This window comes from Cibotium barometz, chromosome 27 (genome assembly GCF_041138505.1).
Source record: "Cibotium barometz isolate CiBa-2024 chromosome 27, ASM4113850v1, whole genome shotgun sequence".
Classification (NCBI taxonomy): domain Eukaryota; kingdom Viridiplantae; phylum Streptophyta; class Polypodiopsida; order Cyatheales; family Cibotiaceae; genus Cibotium; species Cibotium barometz.
The window spans coordinates 19,223,447-19,240,743 of record NC_141072.1 but is presented as its reverse complement, the minus strand read 5'-3'; the positions used below and the strand labels follow the sequence as shown (position 1 = coordinate 19,240,743).

Genomic DNA, 17,297 nt, shown 5'->3' with positions numbered 1-17,297 from the left:
GTTTTGCTTCCACTCTTCGCTTGATGATGAAAGGCAATCCCAATGCCTTATCATTTGAGGAGTTAGTTTCTGTTTTGCTGCAAGAAGACCAGTCAAGGCAAAACAGGAATATTATGCGTGTCGCAGATCAAGCTTTCGTTGCTAGTCAGAGAAGCGGGAAAGGTAAAGCTGGCTTTTCTTCTAGTAAGCAGAAATCTGCAAATGCTGCGCAACCAAAGAAGGAAGACAAAGATGAGAAGAAGGGTGACAAACAGAAGACATTTTGCAAGTACTGTAAGGGAAATGATCATGTCATCAAAGCGTGTCCTAAGCTGGCTGCGAAAGAGGCTAAGAAGAAAGAGGCTGGTATGGCTGTTGCAGATGCCTCTCCTTCTAACAATGAATCTGCTAATGTTGTGCTAGATACAGAATGGGCATTCAATGCGCAGTGCAGTTATGACCCATCTTTGCATGACACATGTATGTCTGCAGTAGATTCAGATGTATGGTACTTTGACAGTGGTGCCACTAAGCATATCACCTCGCAGCGCAGTTTATTCACTTTCCTTGAGTCTGCTCCCACAGGGAATACTGTCACTTGTGCCAATAACTCCTCTTATCCCGTTAAAGGAGTTGGACAGATTGTGCTGAATGTTGCAAATGGCAACACCTTTACACTTTTTGATGCATTGTATGTGCCAGGGATCAAAAAGAATCTGCTGTCAGTCTCCGCATTTGCCAAAACAGGTTTGGTTGTTAAATTTGTGGATGACAGATGTACTGTTCATGATCTCTCTTGTGGTGACATCATTGTAGCATCTGGTTCACTATGTCGAGGGCTGTATAAGCTCAATATGGATGGCAAATGTGTAGAGGATTCAGCATGTGCTATTATGGATACGCAGGCTATTTCAAATGCAAAACTGTGGCATGCACGTTTTGGTCATCTGAATTTTGCAAGTTTGCTGCGCCTGCAGAAATCTGAAATGGTGTCTTCTTTGCCTAAGCTTGAGGCACCTGTCAAGCATGTTTGTGAGGGCTGCATATTGGGTAAAATGCAGCGTGCTTCCTTTCCCAAAGATGGATCAGTGAGAGCTGAACGCAGATTGCAGCTTGTTCACAGTGATGTTTGTGGTCCCATGCAAACTCCATCATTTGGAAACTACCTTTACTTCGTGACTTTCATTGATGATTTTACCAGGCATGCATGGGTATATCCTTTGAAGGCAAAGTCCGAAGTGTTTTTGTGCTTCAAACAGTTTTTGGTTATGGCTGAAAATGTGTCAGAAAGTAAGATGGGCACCCTCCGTTCAGATCGAGGGGGGGAGTATATGTCTTCAGAATTTAATGCATTTCTGGCTGAGCGTGGGATAAAACACCAATGTACAGTGCCGTATACACCACAGCAAAATGGTGTGGCTGAGAGAAAAAACAGGTCTCTCATGGAAATGGCAAGATGTATGGTTAAGAGTCAAAGTCTACCACATGGTTTTTGGCTTGAGGCTGTCATGTGTGCCACTTATGTACTAAACAGGTGTCCCACCAAAGCATTACAGGTTGTCACTCCATATGAGGCTTGGCATGGCCGCAAGCCATCTGTTGGCCATTTACGTGTTTTTGGTTGCCTGGCATATGCATTAGTGCCTGTGCAACATCGCAGAAAATTGGATGACAAAGCTGTCAAATGTATTTTTGTTGGATATAGTGCTGAGAGCAAAGGCTATCGTTTGTATCATCCACAGACAAAGCGCATTTTGGTTAGCCGTGATGTTGTATTTGTGGAAGATGCAGTTCAGCCCTTGGTTTCATGTACTAAGGAGACAGATATCAGCTCACGTGATGTCTATGATACATTGTTGCCTCTTTTCAGTGGTGCACAGTCAAGTGCAATACCTCATGAGGCAGTTTTTCAGCCTATGCAGGTTTTAAATGATGGCATAGATCAGCCTATATCTGATGCAGATGTGCATGATGCACTTGAGGATGAGAGACAAGAGATTGAGGGCTCTAGGAACATGCCTAGATGGCTGGTGCAGACTTTGCGTGACAGCAAGTTGGATGCCCCTTTGTCTAGTCGCACTCGTTCTGGCTCTCATGGTGCCTCTTATGCGTCAGATTGTTATGCATTGGCTGTTTCTAGTATGTGCGATGAAAGTGAGCCTGTTTCATTTGATGAGGCACAAAGTTCAGAAAATTGGATGGCTGCTATGCAAGCAGAATACGATGCTATTATAAAGAATAGTACATGGTCTTTATGTGACTTGCCCCCTGGCAAGAAGGCCATTGGCACTAAGTGGGTATACAAATTGAAGCGTAAGCCTGATGGCACAGTGGATCGCCATAAGGCTAGGCTTGTTGCAAAAGGTTATGCTCAAGAGAAGGGCATTGATTTTGATGAGACTTTTGCTCCCACATGTCGTATGACCACTGTTCGTAGCATCTGTGCATTAGCAGCTCATAATGGTTGGAATGTACATCAGCTGGACATAAAGACTGCGTTCTTAAATGGAGATTTGCATGAGGAGGTGTATGTATCGCAGCCTCGTGGTTTTGTTCAAAGAGGGCAGGAAAACAAAGTGTGCAGGTTAAAAAAGGCTTTATATGGTTTAAAGCAAGCTCCACGAGCTTGGTATGAAAAAATACATGCATATTTGACTGCACATGGGTTTCAGAATAGTCCAACAGAAAGCACTTTGTATGCTAAACGTGTGGATGGTGTACATCTAATCATTGCTCTCTATGTCGATGACATGCTGCTCACAGGACCAAATGAGAGTCATATTGCTGATTTTAAGGCTGATTTGAATGCCTCTTTTGAGATGTCAGATTTGGGGCATTTGCATCATTATTTGGGGATACAATTTAAGCAGTGTGATGGAGGTATTGCTTTGTGTCAGACAAAGTATATTGAATCATTGTTGCGGAGATTTGGCCTTGAAGACTGCAAGCCTATTGCTACTCCAATGGAGACAGGTTTGAAGTTGAGTCTTCATGATGCTGGAGATCACTTTGATGTCACACTCTATCAGACAGCTGTTGGTTGCCTCATTTATGTATGCATTACGAGGCCAGACATTCAGTTTGCAGTCTCACAGGTGAGCAGATTTATGCATAGCCCAGGCATTAAGCATTGGCAGGCAGTGAAGCGTATCTTTCGCTATTTGAGTGGTACTCGGCATCTTGGGTTGTTTTATCCCAAGGGGGGATCATTGCCGCCAGATTTACATGCTTTTTCAGATTCTGACTGGGCTGGTTGTTATGACACACGCGTGTCCACGAGTGGTTTTTGCTTCATGCTTGGAAGCTCATGCATATCATGGTTGAGCAAGAAGCAGCCTACTGTGGCCACTTCTAGTTGTGAAGCTGAGTACAGGGCAGCTTTCACAGCTACGGTTGAGTGTGTGTGGCTCAGACGCCTTATGGCTGATTTGGGTGTTGGGCAGCCATCTGCCACCACCATCTTCACTGACAGTCAGAGCGCATTGGCAGTTGCGCGGAACCCAGTGTTCCATGCTCGTACGAAGCACATTGAGGTGCACTACCATTATGTCAGGGAGAGACTCTCTGCAGGAGAGATCAGTTTGGTTTATGTGCCAACACAGGATAACCTTGCAGACCTTTTCACAAAGGCTCTGCCTCGTGAGAAGTTCGAAGCTTTTCGCAAAGCTTTGGGCTTACTCCCTTTTGTGGATTCGTCCACATAGCTAGACACTTCCCTATACATGAGTGCTAGCTCTTGTTCACCGCATCACTCCAGGGGGGATTTGTTACCATATTATAGTAGTGATGTGTGTGAACACACTTAGGACCGCCGGGGCACTTTTTCCCTCACTAGGAGGTTTTTTCCCCCGTGCATTGTATATACGCCCATTATCTTCTAGGGCTTGTTATCTTTCTATTTTGGCACTCATAATACACTACTGTGTTGTGCTCAAGCTTCCTCATCTTCTTGAAGTTGTGTGTGCATTCCTGCAACCCTAATTCCAACAACATGGAGTTGTAAGCTTTCCTTTGGCTTGAGGGATTGAGGGTTCTACTCTTGTTTGAAGCAAGAGTGGCCACCAATTGCTTCGGAGAGGATTAAGCAAAAAATAATTGAATTATTAAGAAAATTTAATGTAAATGGCTCTGGGTAGAAGTAGAGTAACAGTGCATAAACACCATTACGCTTTTACAAAGGATGAGGCTTCTATTTATAGGAAAAAGTGAGCCTCTAACCAAGCAAACTGATTTTAGAATTTTCTAGATCACTTTGGTCAAATTTTGACCATTTAAGGTCAGTTTAGCTTACTTTTTAGATCTAGTTGAAACAGGAGAGAGGAGAGATGAAAATATCTCATTATTTTTTAGTTTAAAACTCCTCCACACATGTGAAATAGGTGCCTCCTTCATGAGTGCACACTGAGGTGTCATCATTTCCTCTCTAAATATCTCTTAATTTTTAACTAATAAACCTTGTACTTAGTCAACTCTTCATCTTATGTGAGCATTTACTCATTTTTTGGGGGTTTTTCTTTTGTCCTTCAATTTATCTCCTCCCTACATTCGGATTAGTCTTATTGGTCCATAGGAACCTTAATTGAACCAGAATCTAAAATTTTCTGAAAATATGGACCCTTAGGCTAAGGTCCTTTTTACTAGGTACTACCTAAGCATGCTGAAATCTATCGGCATGCACCGAGACCTCCCAATGCATACTGGGTGCTACCTAAGCACACCAATAGCTATTACAAAATACTATCCCAACTCAAGTTCTTGGCATGCATGTGCTAACCCAGTGGTTTCCTTAGAATAGTGAAACAACCCAAAATAGTCCAAAAACTGTCTTCACCTACTCTACAGAGTGGCCCAATACCACTTCCACTTGGCCAAATCTGCAAATACTTGATAGGAGTGGTTCCTACCTCTTTTTTACTTGTATAATAACACACCCAACTCAAAATTCCCTCAGTTACCCCTTCATAAGTTCACAAACTTGTCCGTAGTGTTAGCATCTTTAGACCCTTGGACGAGACACTAATTCCACTATTGCACCTTGTGAGTAGACCTAAAAGTGATGAAAACTATTTAGATCTATCCATAGGCATGTCTCACATGCTCACCTAAATTTTCATGTGAATCATCCCAGAGGAAGGCCTCCAAAAGTCAATAAGATCCACTAGGCTGTATGCAGTTCAAAACTACAAGAGTGGTGATGAACGAAGCAATTTTCACCCCTACAAACACTTGTCTCTCCTAATGTAAAAATCTTATAAGATCTGGTGTATGATTAGAGAAAAATAAATGTAAATATGCCACACCAGACCGTGTGGCCTATATCACTTCTAGTAGAGACAAAACAGGGCTAGAACAAGACACTTTGGCCATGCTGAAATTTCAAAAAATAAGCAACAATACCAAACCTAGACCCTATCTTCTATACTTAACCAATCATAGAAGTTGTATTTTCATAGATGCTACTTTGCAAACCCTTTTCCCTATTACATATCACCTATGGTTGCACTTCTGCTCCATACCACTACTCCGCACAACTATTGGTGAATTATCCCAACTCACGAGTGCATGTCGATAGCTACCTGCATGCACGAGGACCTCCCAATGCATGCCGGCTGTGCTATCTAAGCACGTGGAAGCTCTGCATGCATGCCAGGTGCTACCTAAGCATGGCAGAAGCTATCGGAATGCACTGAGACTTCCCAATGCATACTCGGTGCTACCTAGCTACCGGCATGCACTCAAAGCTCTTAATGTATGTGGGGTGCTACTTAAACATGCGAGTAGTTACTAGCATGCATTGGGAGCTCCCAGTACATGCCATTAGCTCTGGGGTGCTACTGACACTTGTTTTGCCAGTACCTACTGGCATGCACTTGCAGCTCCCAATGCATGCGGGGTCCTACCTAAGCGTGTTGGTACAACTTGAGCATGCATTCAGAGCTCCCAATGCGTGCAGGGTTCTAGCTAAGCATGTTGGTATAGATACCTAAGCATGCTGGGTGCTATCCAAGCATGCCAAAATAGAGCTGTTAATGCATGACGATAGCTCGTAATGCATGCTTTAATAGTAAATAGAAACACATATCACTTAAGCATGCCGGTAGCTATCAACATGCACCGGGATGATCTCCCAAAATATGCCGTGTGCTACCTAGGCACGCCGATAGCTATCGACAAGTGTCAGTAGCACTCCAGAGCTAATGGCATGCACCGGGAGTTCCCAATGCATGCCAGGCGCTACCTAAGCATGCTGGTAGCTACTAACATGCTTTGGGAGCGCTTGGTACATGCCATTAGCTGGTGGGTGCTACTGATGCTTTGCGGGCTAGCTATCGTGTCATAACAACGGGATTTAGTGGGAATCTAGAGAGTTCGACCATCTGGGCAAGGCTTGTGCATATAAATACATAGCCTCCTAAGCACATATATACTTGTGCTACACGTGCATGCATAAAAATCAATATGGATACTCTAAAGAGCAATGCATGTATATGCTTGTACAAAAGATTTAGCTTATGTATATGCATAAGCTTATGCTTGTGCATAAACATACATAGCCTCATAAGCACATACATAGATAAGCTTATGCTTATGCTATATATGCATAAGCATAAAAAGCAATACAAAATCAATCATAACCTCATAAGCCAATACATACATAAGCTTATGCTTATGTTATATGTGCATGTATAGAAAACAATACATGTACTTCAATATGCATGAAAAAAATAATTAAAACAATAAATTTACATGAAAATAGGACTTACGGTCATTTAGGTCAAAGCTTCTTCTGTCATTGCTCATCTATAGCCACCACTTTGCCTTTGCCACTTGTTGGAGGTGCATCTCCAACTCTTTTCGATTCCTGTATGGTCAAGGGAGCTTCCCTTGTGATGGACCTCTCTCATGATGTCTATTGATGCTTGGATCTATTCGATAGTGGTATCTTGCATAGTTGTTGATGAATCTCTTAGTGTGTCTCCATCAAACCATAAGTCTTGCAAGATTTGGGTGAGAAGAACAAGCAAAAGTTGAGTTCTTGGGTCCATGTGAGAAAGAGTATTGGCAAAATAATATGTGAAAGAGAAGAGAGACAAACTCTTGGCAAACAAGAGGCAAACCCTAGCAAATAAGATACAAAACTTAGGTAAGCATAATGCAACAAGAGCAAAGAAAAGCACAGCAAATAGATAATTGTGATTCCCAAATTCAAGCGGTGGGCTCTTCTAGCAGGTTTTTTTATAAAACAAGCAACGTTCAACGTCACAAATTCATGAAAAATTGAAGTGACTTTAAACGTCACTATTTTGAGGGACGTTTAATGTCACTAAAAATTTAAAAACTTAATCTATGTGTAATAAACATTTTGACGTTAAATGTCACTTAGCTTTAGTAACGTAAAATGTCACAAAAAGAAAAAAATTGAATCTCTCTCGTAACTTGTTGAAAATGCACTTTGCCACAACGACGTTATTAGTGACGTAAATAGTATGACGTTAAACGTCAATAAAAATGTCATTTTATCCTGACGTTTAATGTCTCCCGTCGTATGGAGAAAAAAAATGATAGATTCTTTTGTTATTTGAGTACATGGTCGGGTGTGACGTTAGAAAAGCGACGTTAAGCATGGTGTTTTCTTGTAGTGTACTTGGGAAAAGATAAGCACACTCAGACGAAGGTTCTCAAATTTCATTTTCGAGGACAAAAACTCCTCTTAAGGGGGGAGTAATGTCAGGACAACAGTAGGTATGGGAGCCTAGAGAGCTCAACCATCTGGACAACGTATGGGTGGGGTTCAGTGTGGGAGCCAGCATGGCCAAGCTAGAGGACACATAGTGGTGTGCACTAGGGAAATGTTCACACACATTTAAAGAGGTGTTGGCTAAGTGTGGCCAAAAGCCTAGAAGAGTAAGAGAGTAGGTTTGGAAGAGTCATGTAGATGGCAATGGTTGGGTGGAGAAATAGAGAGCTCTCAGTCCCTTTGTTTTGGATATGGTCGTTTGGCTATGGCTACAACTCCTAGTGCTCAATGCACTCCTATCCCATCTATGGTACCATCTCCCAAGCATATGACATCCTCATTATGCCACTCAAGTTGTGATAGCTCAAAGGCTTCTCCAAGCTGTCGGTGATTTAGTAGTGGGTGAGGTTAGTGTGGCGAATTCTTTAGGGGAGGTGCATGATCACCTTTGCCTATGGCGACACCTGACGTGCCGAGGGAGGGTGGTATGATTTACTGTATCCTTAATGACAAGGGTGGGCCTTATATGGACAACATGGGATGGAGGGTTTATTATACCTTCCCTCATTTAGTCAACCAAACCTAATAGGATGCCTTCAAACCATGGGAAGAACAGAAAGATAGAGATTTTATGTAGGTGATGTAGTGCATACGTAAGTGGTTCCCAAACCCACCACACATGTGTTTTTCGATGAGTAAGCAAAGAATTGCATAATAAAGATCATCAATAATAGGAAGTCTTACACAAGGAGGTGCGTGAAAGATGGAAAACAAATGCCTGCCAATTGCACTATTAAGGACTAGATAAAGGCGAAGAAAGAATCCAAGGAGGATACTCAACACCCTCAACAAAAGGCAGTGCATGCAAGTGAACTGGTAAAGTACAGTGCGACAAAGTATGGATCCAAAGGAAAGGCGGGCTAGCTTGCATAGTTTGTAAGTTTTCGCTTTGCCACTTTTCACTAAGCTTACTTCATTTGTTGTCGTGATTTTCATATCTCATGCATGTTATAATTTACTATAGGAAAAGGAAATAGGTTGCCCTCCAATGTTTAGGGAGAATAAGCACAAGCATCACAACAAAGCCGACACTTGGGAGTGGCTCAAACGTCATAGAGTGGTCACTGAAACAGATATCCAAGGAGCTCGGTAGGGTAACTTGGTGAAAACCTAGACTTGAATTTTAACTAGCACCCAACTTCTTCTATTTGTGGCTATCTTTTTTAAATTATATCACTAGGAAGATGATCCTGAAAGTAATAGTGATAATGAAGGTGGTGAAGATGCAGATGAAGATGAAGATGAAGATGAAGACGGAGACCGAGAAGAAGATGATGCATTCATTTAATTAGTCTTCGATGTCATCATTTTTAGACATGAACACCTTATGTAATTTGCAATTATATATGTAATTTATAATATAATCTATGACATTATTGTATTGTAAATTTTTTGTGTTTTAAGTGTTTAAGTGTTCTAAAAAAATGTGATAGAAATTATGCATCTTTCTATGCATAGAAATTAAATTTAATAATTAATATCAGTGATATCCATGACATTATGCATCTTTCTATGCATAGAAATTAATTTTAATAATTAATATCAGTGATATCCATGCATATTCATAGGTGAATATGTACATGGAGTAAATTGAAATATTTCTTTTAGAATGCACAAACGGTGGGAATTACTCTTTTGGAATAACATAAAAATAAACTTTCTTTTCCACAAAATTTCAAAAAAATTTGCGATAACCTCCTTTGTATGGCTGACCATTTCTCATTTTTATCATTCTAATTTCAACTTAATTTAACCCAATCTAGATGTATAGGACTCTAATCTACTCAATTTTCAGAAATCAAGAGAGTAAACAATAAGAAAGTTTAATTAATCTTTTTGTTAATCATTCTAGGATAAAGAAAGGCTGAATTGTAAAGAAGAGAAGGGGGTGGCCTTTTCATCAAGGCATAGCATTAGAATTTACTTCAATCAATTATAAAACAAGAAAACCATCGATTTAAACTTAAAAAGTAAGAAAAATTTAGCTTACATGGAGTTGTAAGCTTTCCTTTGGCTTGAGGGATTGAGGGTTCTATTCTTGTTTGAAGCAAGTGGCCACCAATTGCTTTGGAGAGGATTAAGCCAAAAATAATTGAATTATCAAGAAAATTCAATGTAAATGGCTCTAGGTAGGAGTAGAGCAATAGTGCATAAACACCATTAAGATTTTACAAAGGGGGAGGCTTCTATTTATAGGAAAAAGTGAGCCTCTAACCAAGCAAACTGATTTTAGAATTTTCTAGATCAGTTTGGTCAATTTTTGACCATTTTTAGGTCAGTTTAGCTTACTTCTTAGATCTAGTTGAAACAGGAGAGATGAAAATATCTCATTATTTTTGAGTTTAAAACTCCTTCACACATGTGAAATAGGTGCTTCCTTCATGAGGGGAGATCCCCACACTGAGGTGTCAAAAATGCATCATTTCCTCTAAATATCTCTTAATTTTTAACTAATAAACCTTGTACTCAGTCAACTCTTCATCTTATGTGAGCATTTACTCATTTTTTAGGGTATTTCTTTTATCCTTCAATTTATCTCCTCCTTACATTTGGATTAATCTTATTGGTCTGTAGGAACCTTAATTGAACCATAATCTAAAATTTTCTGAAAATCTGGACCCTTAGGCTAAGGTCTTTTTTACCTATTTTCAATTAATTCCAATTGCACATTGGAAAGTTCTTTTTGAATTTCTGTTTCAGGGGAAACCATTTTTGACACTAGAAAGATTTTTATATCCAAAAATATCTCAATTTTGAATCACCTCCCTCTAGACATTTTCTCACTCCAGGCCAAAACAGGATCTTTCTTTTATTTCAGAGAGGGGAATAATTATAAGATCAGAAGGAGAGGTTCTCCTTGTGGCTATCTTTTTTGAATTGTATCACTAGAAAGATGATGCTGAAAGTAATAGTGATAATGAAGGTGGTGAAGATGAAGACGGAGACGGAGACGAAGATGATGCATTCATTTAATAAGTCTTTGATGTCTTCATTTTTAGACACGAACACCTTATGTAATTTGCAATTATATATGTAATTTATAATATAATCCACGACATTATTGTATTGTAATTTTTTTTTGTGTTTGAAGTGTTCTAAAAAAATGTGATTAAGTAGTTTTTAGATAATGTGATTTAAAAAAAAATGTTTAAACAATATGATTAAGTAGTGTTTAAATAATGTGTTTTGTAACTGTGATGATACAAAGGAACATTAACTCGGGTGGCAAGTCCAAATCAATGTTTCGCTTGTCGAATTGGCGCTAATCCAAATCAATAGCTAGCGTGAAGGGGCGCTCTTTTGTGACTCATGATCATTCATGCACTGATTGCAAAGGAGGCCGGGAGCTTGGCTGCAAAGGAAAGACGTAGCAGCAGGTCCAAAATGAATACTTGGCTTCATTGCACTGATTGCAAAGGAGGGTCTGGGGCCCGATGTTTTGTGAATCATTGCACTGATTGCAAAGGAGGGTGTTTGGGTTGCATACGACTCTTGTCTTCCCTTAACACTATAAAGAGGAGACGTTTTTGTTGGAAGCAGCAGCAGGTCCAAAATGAGTACTTAGCTTCAAGCAGCTGCTGGGGTCCGTTGTTTCGTGAATCATTGCACTGATTGCAACGGAGGGCGTTTGGGTTGCTTACGACTCTTGTCTTCCCTTAATACGAGAATCAGTTTGGTATACATTATGTATCGCAGCAGCGTAGCGCAGTATAAGTCGTCCTGCATGGCGCCGAAGAACGTATTAATGGCGCTAGTTCTGATGATGATTGAAGTAAGAAATAATTAGTTGCCGTCGATTCGTGTACATAATTGTTGTTTGTTTGCGGATCATCATGTCATGTAACTACGTTTTTGGTGTTTTGGCAGGTGCACCTGATATTAACGGCGGCGGCAGACGCAGCCGATCAGCAATACGATGCTGGGCGGGCGTTCTGGGAGCAGTCGCTGCCGGGAGTGCCGATGCCCTCCACAGTCGCGGCCAGGCTCTCTCCTCTCACCGCTGCGCGAGCTGCTGAGTTTGCGGCTATGGTGTCCAAGGGCATCATCTCGCCCTTAAACGCTGCCAAGCTCTGCACAGAGGGCGACTTCTATTGCAAGAACGACGTGGCCCCGGCGCTCTACGCCTACGGCTGCATCCAGTGCGTCACCACCGAAACAGCTGTGGACCCCAATCTCTTCCTGCCCAACAAGGAGCTCCGCCCCGGCGGCCGCTTCACCATGCCCGACCTCTACGACCCGGAGCCAATGAAGGCCTTTCTGCCGCCTTCCCTCGCCCAGGCCTTCATGCCCGCCTTCTACACCAGCTCGCTGCCGCAGCTCCTCCGCTCCTTGCACCTCCGCAAAGGCTCCAACATGGCTCACAACATGGCCAACGTCCTGGCCACGTGCCGCTCAGCCAAAGAGCAGCACGTAGACGATCGGCAGGAGTGCGTCACCACGGTGCAGTCTATGGTAAGCTTCGTTGTATCAGTGCTTGGCGGGTCTAAGCTGGCGCCGCTGCAGGTGATTTCGGAGAGCAGCCATGTCGGATCTCAGCAAGAGGTGGACGTTGTGAGCTTGCAAGAAGAGGAGCTGGCCATGGCTCCTGTAACCTGCCATAGCTGGGTTTTCCCCTTTGCCGTGTATTACTGCCACTACGTCAAGGACGTCAGAGTGCTGCGCATGCGCATGCGAACCCTTTCGGGCGGGGAAACCATCGAGAGGAGTGTGCTGTGCCACCGTTGGAAGGAGCTGCTCCGCCCCAAGTACGAGGCTCTCGGCCTAGCTCCAGGTCAAGAGGCCTGCCACTTCATCTATGCCAGCAACCTCATGTTCGTTAAGAGAGCTTCCTCTACCTAGTGGTCTCAGCAGTTGGTGATCCACTAGTAAGCTATTAATTAAATCTATCATCATGCATAACTCGAATTATTGTAATTTTCTGCTAATAGCGTGTCCAAGTGCCCCGTCTTCCACCTCCTCTCTCTCTCTCTCTCTCTCTCTCTCTCTCTCTTCCTTCTGCTTGCCCAAAAAGAAAAAGCTTTGTGGTGCTTTTTCAAACCGTATTATTCAGAGTGTGCATGTGCACAATCGGCTCTACTTGTTATGTGATATAACACAACTGCTTGCTCTTGTAATTAATGCATATCTTTAAACTCATTCGTACCAATGGTCTCCCATCTCTATCAATTAATTCCCATACCTAGTCTCGAGTCCTTACTCTATTACCAGAATGCTTATATTGTCAACTTGATGCTTAACTTTCTATCAAAGAATCTAAAGATCAATGCAAGCTGTGTACAAAGTCTGTGGTTTTTATGTTTAGGGAGAGATTTCACTAATATGGAAAATCATTTTCCACAAGAAAAAACCCCTAGTATGCCTTATCTTCTCCACATTATTCTCTTGCCTTTTCTGGTGGTGCATCTTATGTCTCTTACTTATGTTTCTTATGATTTAATGCGTTTTGTGATGCTATGCCCTCATTTGTTCATAATGTTCTTAGCCCCTATAATGAAGACATACACATAAGAAGCACACTCTATTGAAATAGTTCTCTTGAATGTTCATACACTAGAACTCTTACACTCTATTGAAATAGCTCTCTTGAATGTTCATACACTAGAACACTTCTTCACCAGCCTTCTACATAGGGATTTTCTCAATGTATTTTACACTTCAAAAAGAGTCAACTCAAAAAAACATTTTTATCACCTAATCAAAATAAAGACAGCTTTCTAAGAGAACCAATAATTTAAAATTCCAACCAACATTTAATTTTCAACCGATCTTTTAAGGCACATATTCTCATGAAACCTTTATAAAAGGAGAGAATTGATTTTGAATTCGCCTTTTAAAGCATACACCTGCATGAAACCTTTTTCAAATCTATTAGAACACTTGACTAACATGTAACCCTTGACACTATAACTGTAATGTATCCCATATTCAATTCCATTTAATTAATCAGAAGAAAATCACAATATTTCTCAAATATTCATAAATCATAGCACTTGACTAGATCTAACAGATTACTTCACACTTCATGAGAAAGAAGAAAGAGATTTATCCAATATCTTTAATCGATTCTAAGTTTGATCAATCCAAAAACAAATATAATAATCGCTAATATAATTACGCAAATTCAGAGAGATATATAATCACCGATATAAAATTGAGCCAATCTAGGGCTTTTCTCTGATGCCCATCCACCCAACCTCCACACTGGAGGTTGCGGCTATCCCGGGTATGCCTCCTTCTCGATCTCGTCTTCTCTGGATTCTACCACATGGCTCCCAACGAGCTTCAATCTCGTTCTCTGTCCAACGGGCAAATAGTATCGATCGGCCCGAATCTCAAATCTCTCTCTCTCTCTCTCTCTCTCTCTCTCTCTCTCTATCTCTCTTCTTGCATAGTCTCTCTCTCTCTCTCTCTCTCTCTCTCTCTCTCTCTTCTTGCATAGAATCACATCAAAGCTCTAAAAGAATAGCACAAAAAACATCCCACAAAAATTAGTTAGATTACCATATGAAGCCGTTATCTACCCCCTCATACGAAGCCGTTACTGAAAATTGAGGTCCAATTTGGTGTCTGGACCCTGTTTTGGGCGCCCGTTGTATGGCTATATTTACTATATAAACCCTCATACGAGTTTCCTTTAGTCTAAACTATCCACAGTGACCCTCTTATATGTTATCTAATATGGTTAGGTATGGTATAGAAATCACGTACAAATGATAGCACAAAACAGGGCATTTAAACTGAGTAAAAACCCCAAAATTGACAAAAAAATCGATATCTCTAAAATCACTCAATTTTGACCAAAATTAATCTTTTATGTTGTCCAAGTATTTCCCACTTATAAACATTAACTATAGATGCTAAATATCACCAAGTCAATTGGACCCAAAAATACGTACATATGAGTATGTTACAACAACCTCCACATTACAATGGGCATTGTCTACTTTTTAGTTTGAAAGAGGATTCTTTTTTTTGAATTAGATCCCAAATTTATTTTTGATCCCTCTTCTTAACTCTTATAACACTTTCACATGTATGGTTCCTTTGCTAAACACCTATGAAATCTTCTTTCAAATCTCTTGAAAAGTTATGATCTAAGTGAGACCAACCAATATGATCTCAAAATATTTGAATATTATAATAACCAAGAAAATTACATATATGTTTTAGTATTTCTTAATAACAAGTTGTTTCAAGAACTATGCATGCCGAAAACTAAATCAGTTAAAAAGTATAAGCTACATGCAATGTTTGTCCAAAGGGAGACTTTAGATGCATGTAGCATGCCCTAATCCTACATTTTCACTTCATGTTATACTAAACAGGGATGGCATGGCATGGCTTGTACAAAGGCCATAATCCTATGCATTTCATGAAAGATCTCTAGTTACTTGTCATTAGTGCACTTTTTACGTGTTGGGCACCAAACTTTAGTGTGTGAATATTCATGTCCAATAAGTGGTATGAATATAAGTGACTTTAACTAATGAGAAAGGGACATTCCCTTAAGTGTTAATTGAGAGTGTGCTCTTGCTCCTTGTGCTCTAGCTCTCTACCTATGCTCTTGTTCTCTTGGTAGTGCTTATGTGAGAGTGTGTATGAGAGTTCTACCCTCTTGCCCTCTTTGTCTTGCCATTTCTTGCTAGTGAGAGAGAGAGAGAGAGAGAGAGAGAGAGAGACTCGAGAGAGAGAGAGAGAGAGAGAGAGAGAGAGAGAGAGAGAGAGAGAGAGAGAGAGAGCTATTATCTTTGCATGATGGAGCATGGTCTTGCAACAACAGGAAGTGCCCAGCTTTACATAGGCAACTTTCATGGTGATAGTAGGAGGTGGTTCTTCTCAAGTGCTAGCTTGCATTCATGCGGTAGCCTCTTCCACAAGTTGGCAGGTAAGCTACTAAGTTTCCCACGACAAGAGAAAGGTGAGTACTCTTCAATGGTTAGCTTCTTGACAGTTAGTGTTGTGTATTTGGGCTTTCCATTAGCACTGCTGTAGTGCTGTAGGAAGCAAGGTTGCCTTCCTTTGTGTTTATTTAGACTCTTGGGTAGGGCTTGTTCTTCTTCTTGCCACATGGTGAAAGACTCATGTGTGTGTACGGAATTTGTTAGATTTGGTGAATTGCTAGGTTTTGAGATATTTTTCTTGGGAGATTTGAGTGTATTTTTTGTTGGATTTATAGCTTAGGAAGATAAGGAAGGATAAGTTTTGATAAATTTTTGATTGTCATTGTGTTGTGATTTATGGTTTTTTGCCTTTTTTTTTCTTGATAGTTAGTGTTTTGCAGTCTAGGGTTACTATTAAGGTTAGTATTTTTTTTTCTTGATAGTTAGTGTTTTTGCAGTCTAGGGTTACTATTAAGGTTAGTATAAAGTAGTATTTATTTGATCAATTAGCTAGTATAATTCATTTAAATAAGATTTAGTTAGCTAGTGTTATTAATTGATTTGTATTACTTTGTAATAAGTATTCTTATTAATTTCATCAATTTATTTAATAGTAGTAATGGTGTTAATATTAATTAAGTCTATCTAGCTAATAGTAGTGATGGTGTTAATATTAATTAAGTCTATCTAGCTAATAGGATAGTTGTATTTGGGCTAGATTGGTCTAGCTAGTGCTAATTTAAATTGTTTTAATGGTAAGGTTGGTCACAATAGTGTAATTAGATGGTTAGTAGGATAACATATTAAAGAATTAATTTATGTTAGTTAGGGTTTTCCCTCACAAAGAATGGTTGTCATGCCTCAACCAAGACCACCACTTGGTATGCCATTCATACCTCGGTAGTATTGACACCTCTAGTTCCACAAGGACCATTAATGGCTCCTCTTGGGCCAATGGGGATATCGTTGGAGATGCTGGCCTTTGTCAAAGCTATGGGAAGAGGGTTAAGGATGAAAATGTCACATATTGTTCCTTGAGAACCTCGTGTGAACAATTTCGATCTAAGGCCCATCAAGTTTGAAGACTCATGAACAAGTCTAATGGCAAGTATTGTTGAGATTCAAGCTCGATGTCAGCTTATGCCAGTTGCACTATATGCTGGCATGTTAGGTAGTAACATGTGTGAGACATAAATAACCGCATCCAGTGGTCATGAGATGGCTTCCTTCTATGGTTGGGGTTTCATAATACATTAGTGTTTTCTCCCGTGTGTGTGTCTCCTCTCCCTCTACCTGTTTTTTATCATGGTATCAAAGCCTGGTGCTCTCTATTAGGGTTTATGAGTGAGTGAGAGAAGAGGGAGAAGAAGCTGTGAAGAAAAGCTGTGAAGCTTGCCATTGGAGCTGTGAAGCTTGGAGCACACCAATTTTTATCAAATCTGAGAGCTTGGCCTACCGGCTAAGGACTACTAAACATCCTTGAGTGGATTGCAGGTGCAAAAACACAAACAACACCAGATTTGAGTTGTCCAAAGCAAAGAAAAATTCTGTTTTGCAAGCTCTCCATTGAAGCTTGAGTGTGGTGAATGTATGAGGTAAATAGTTGAAAATCTAACAAAGAATCATGTATCTGGCAGATG

General features: G+C 40.5%; 1 protein-coding gene across 2 annotated transcripts; it reads left to right on the top strand.

Moving 5' to 3' along the window:
• Positions 1–11,288: 11,288 nt before the first annotated feature.
• On the top strand, positions 11,289–13,137 carry LOC147623137 (BURP domain-containing protein 16-like). 2 transcript variants are annotated; one of them, XR_015269406.1, is made up of 3 exons: positions 11,289–11,549; positions 11,645–12,887; positions 13,028–13,137. XR_015269406.1 is itself a non-coding variant. In XM_086821819.1 (2 exons), exons 1-2 carry the CDS (start codon positions 11,463–11,465, stop codon positions 12,614–12,616), a joined length of 1,059 nt encoding a protein of 352 aa, XP_086677945.1. In that variant the 5' UTR covers positions 11,289–11,462; the 3' UTR covers positions 12,617–12,913. The 2 variants fall into 2 exon arrangements, 1 of the variants encoding a protein (XP_086677945.1); XM_086821819.1 differs by lacking the exon at positions 13,028–13,137 and having other exon boundaries at positions 11,645–12,913.
• Positions 13,138–17,297: the final 4,160 nt, after the last annotated feature.

Excerpts from the sequence above, each read along its gene's own strand:
- LOC147623137 (XM_086821819.1), top strand. The coding sequence starts at position 11,463 with ATGTATCGCAGCAGCGTAGCGCAGTATAAGTCGTCCTGCATGGCGCCG. Across the intron at positions 11,550-11,644 it reads TAGTTCTGATGATGATTGAA|GTGCACCTGATATTAACGGC; the intron begins GTAAGAAATAAT and ends GTGTTTTGGCAG.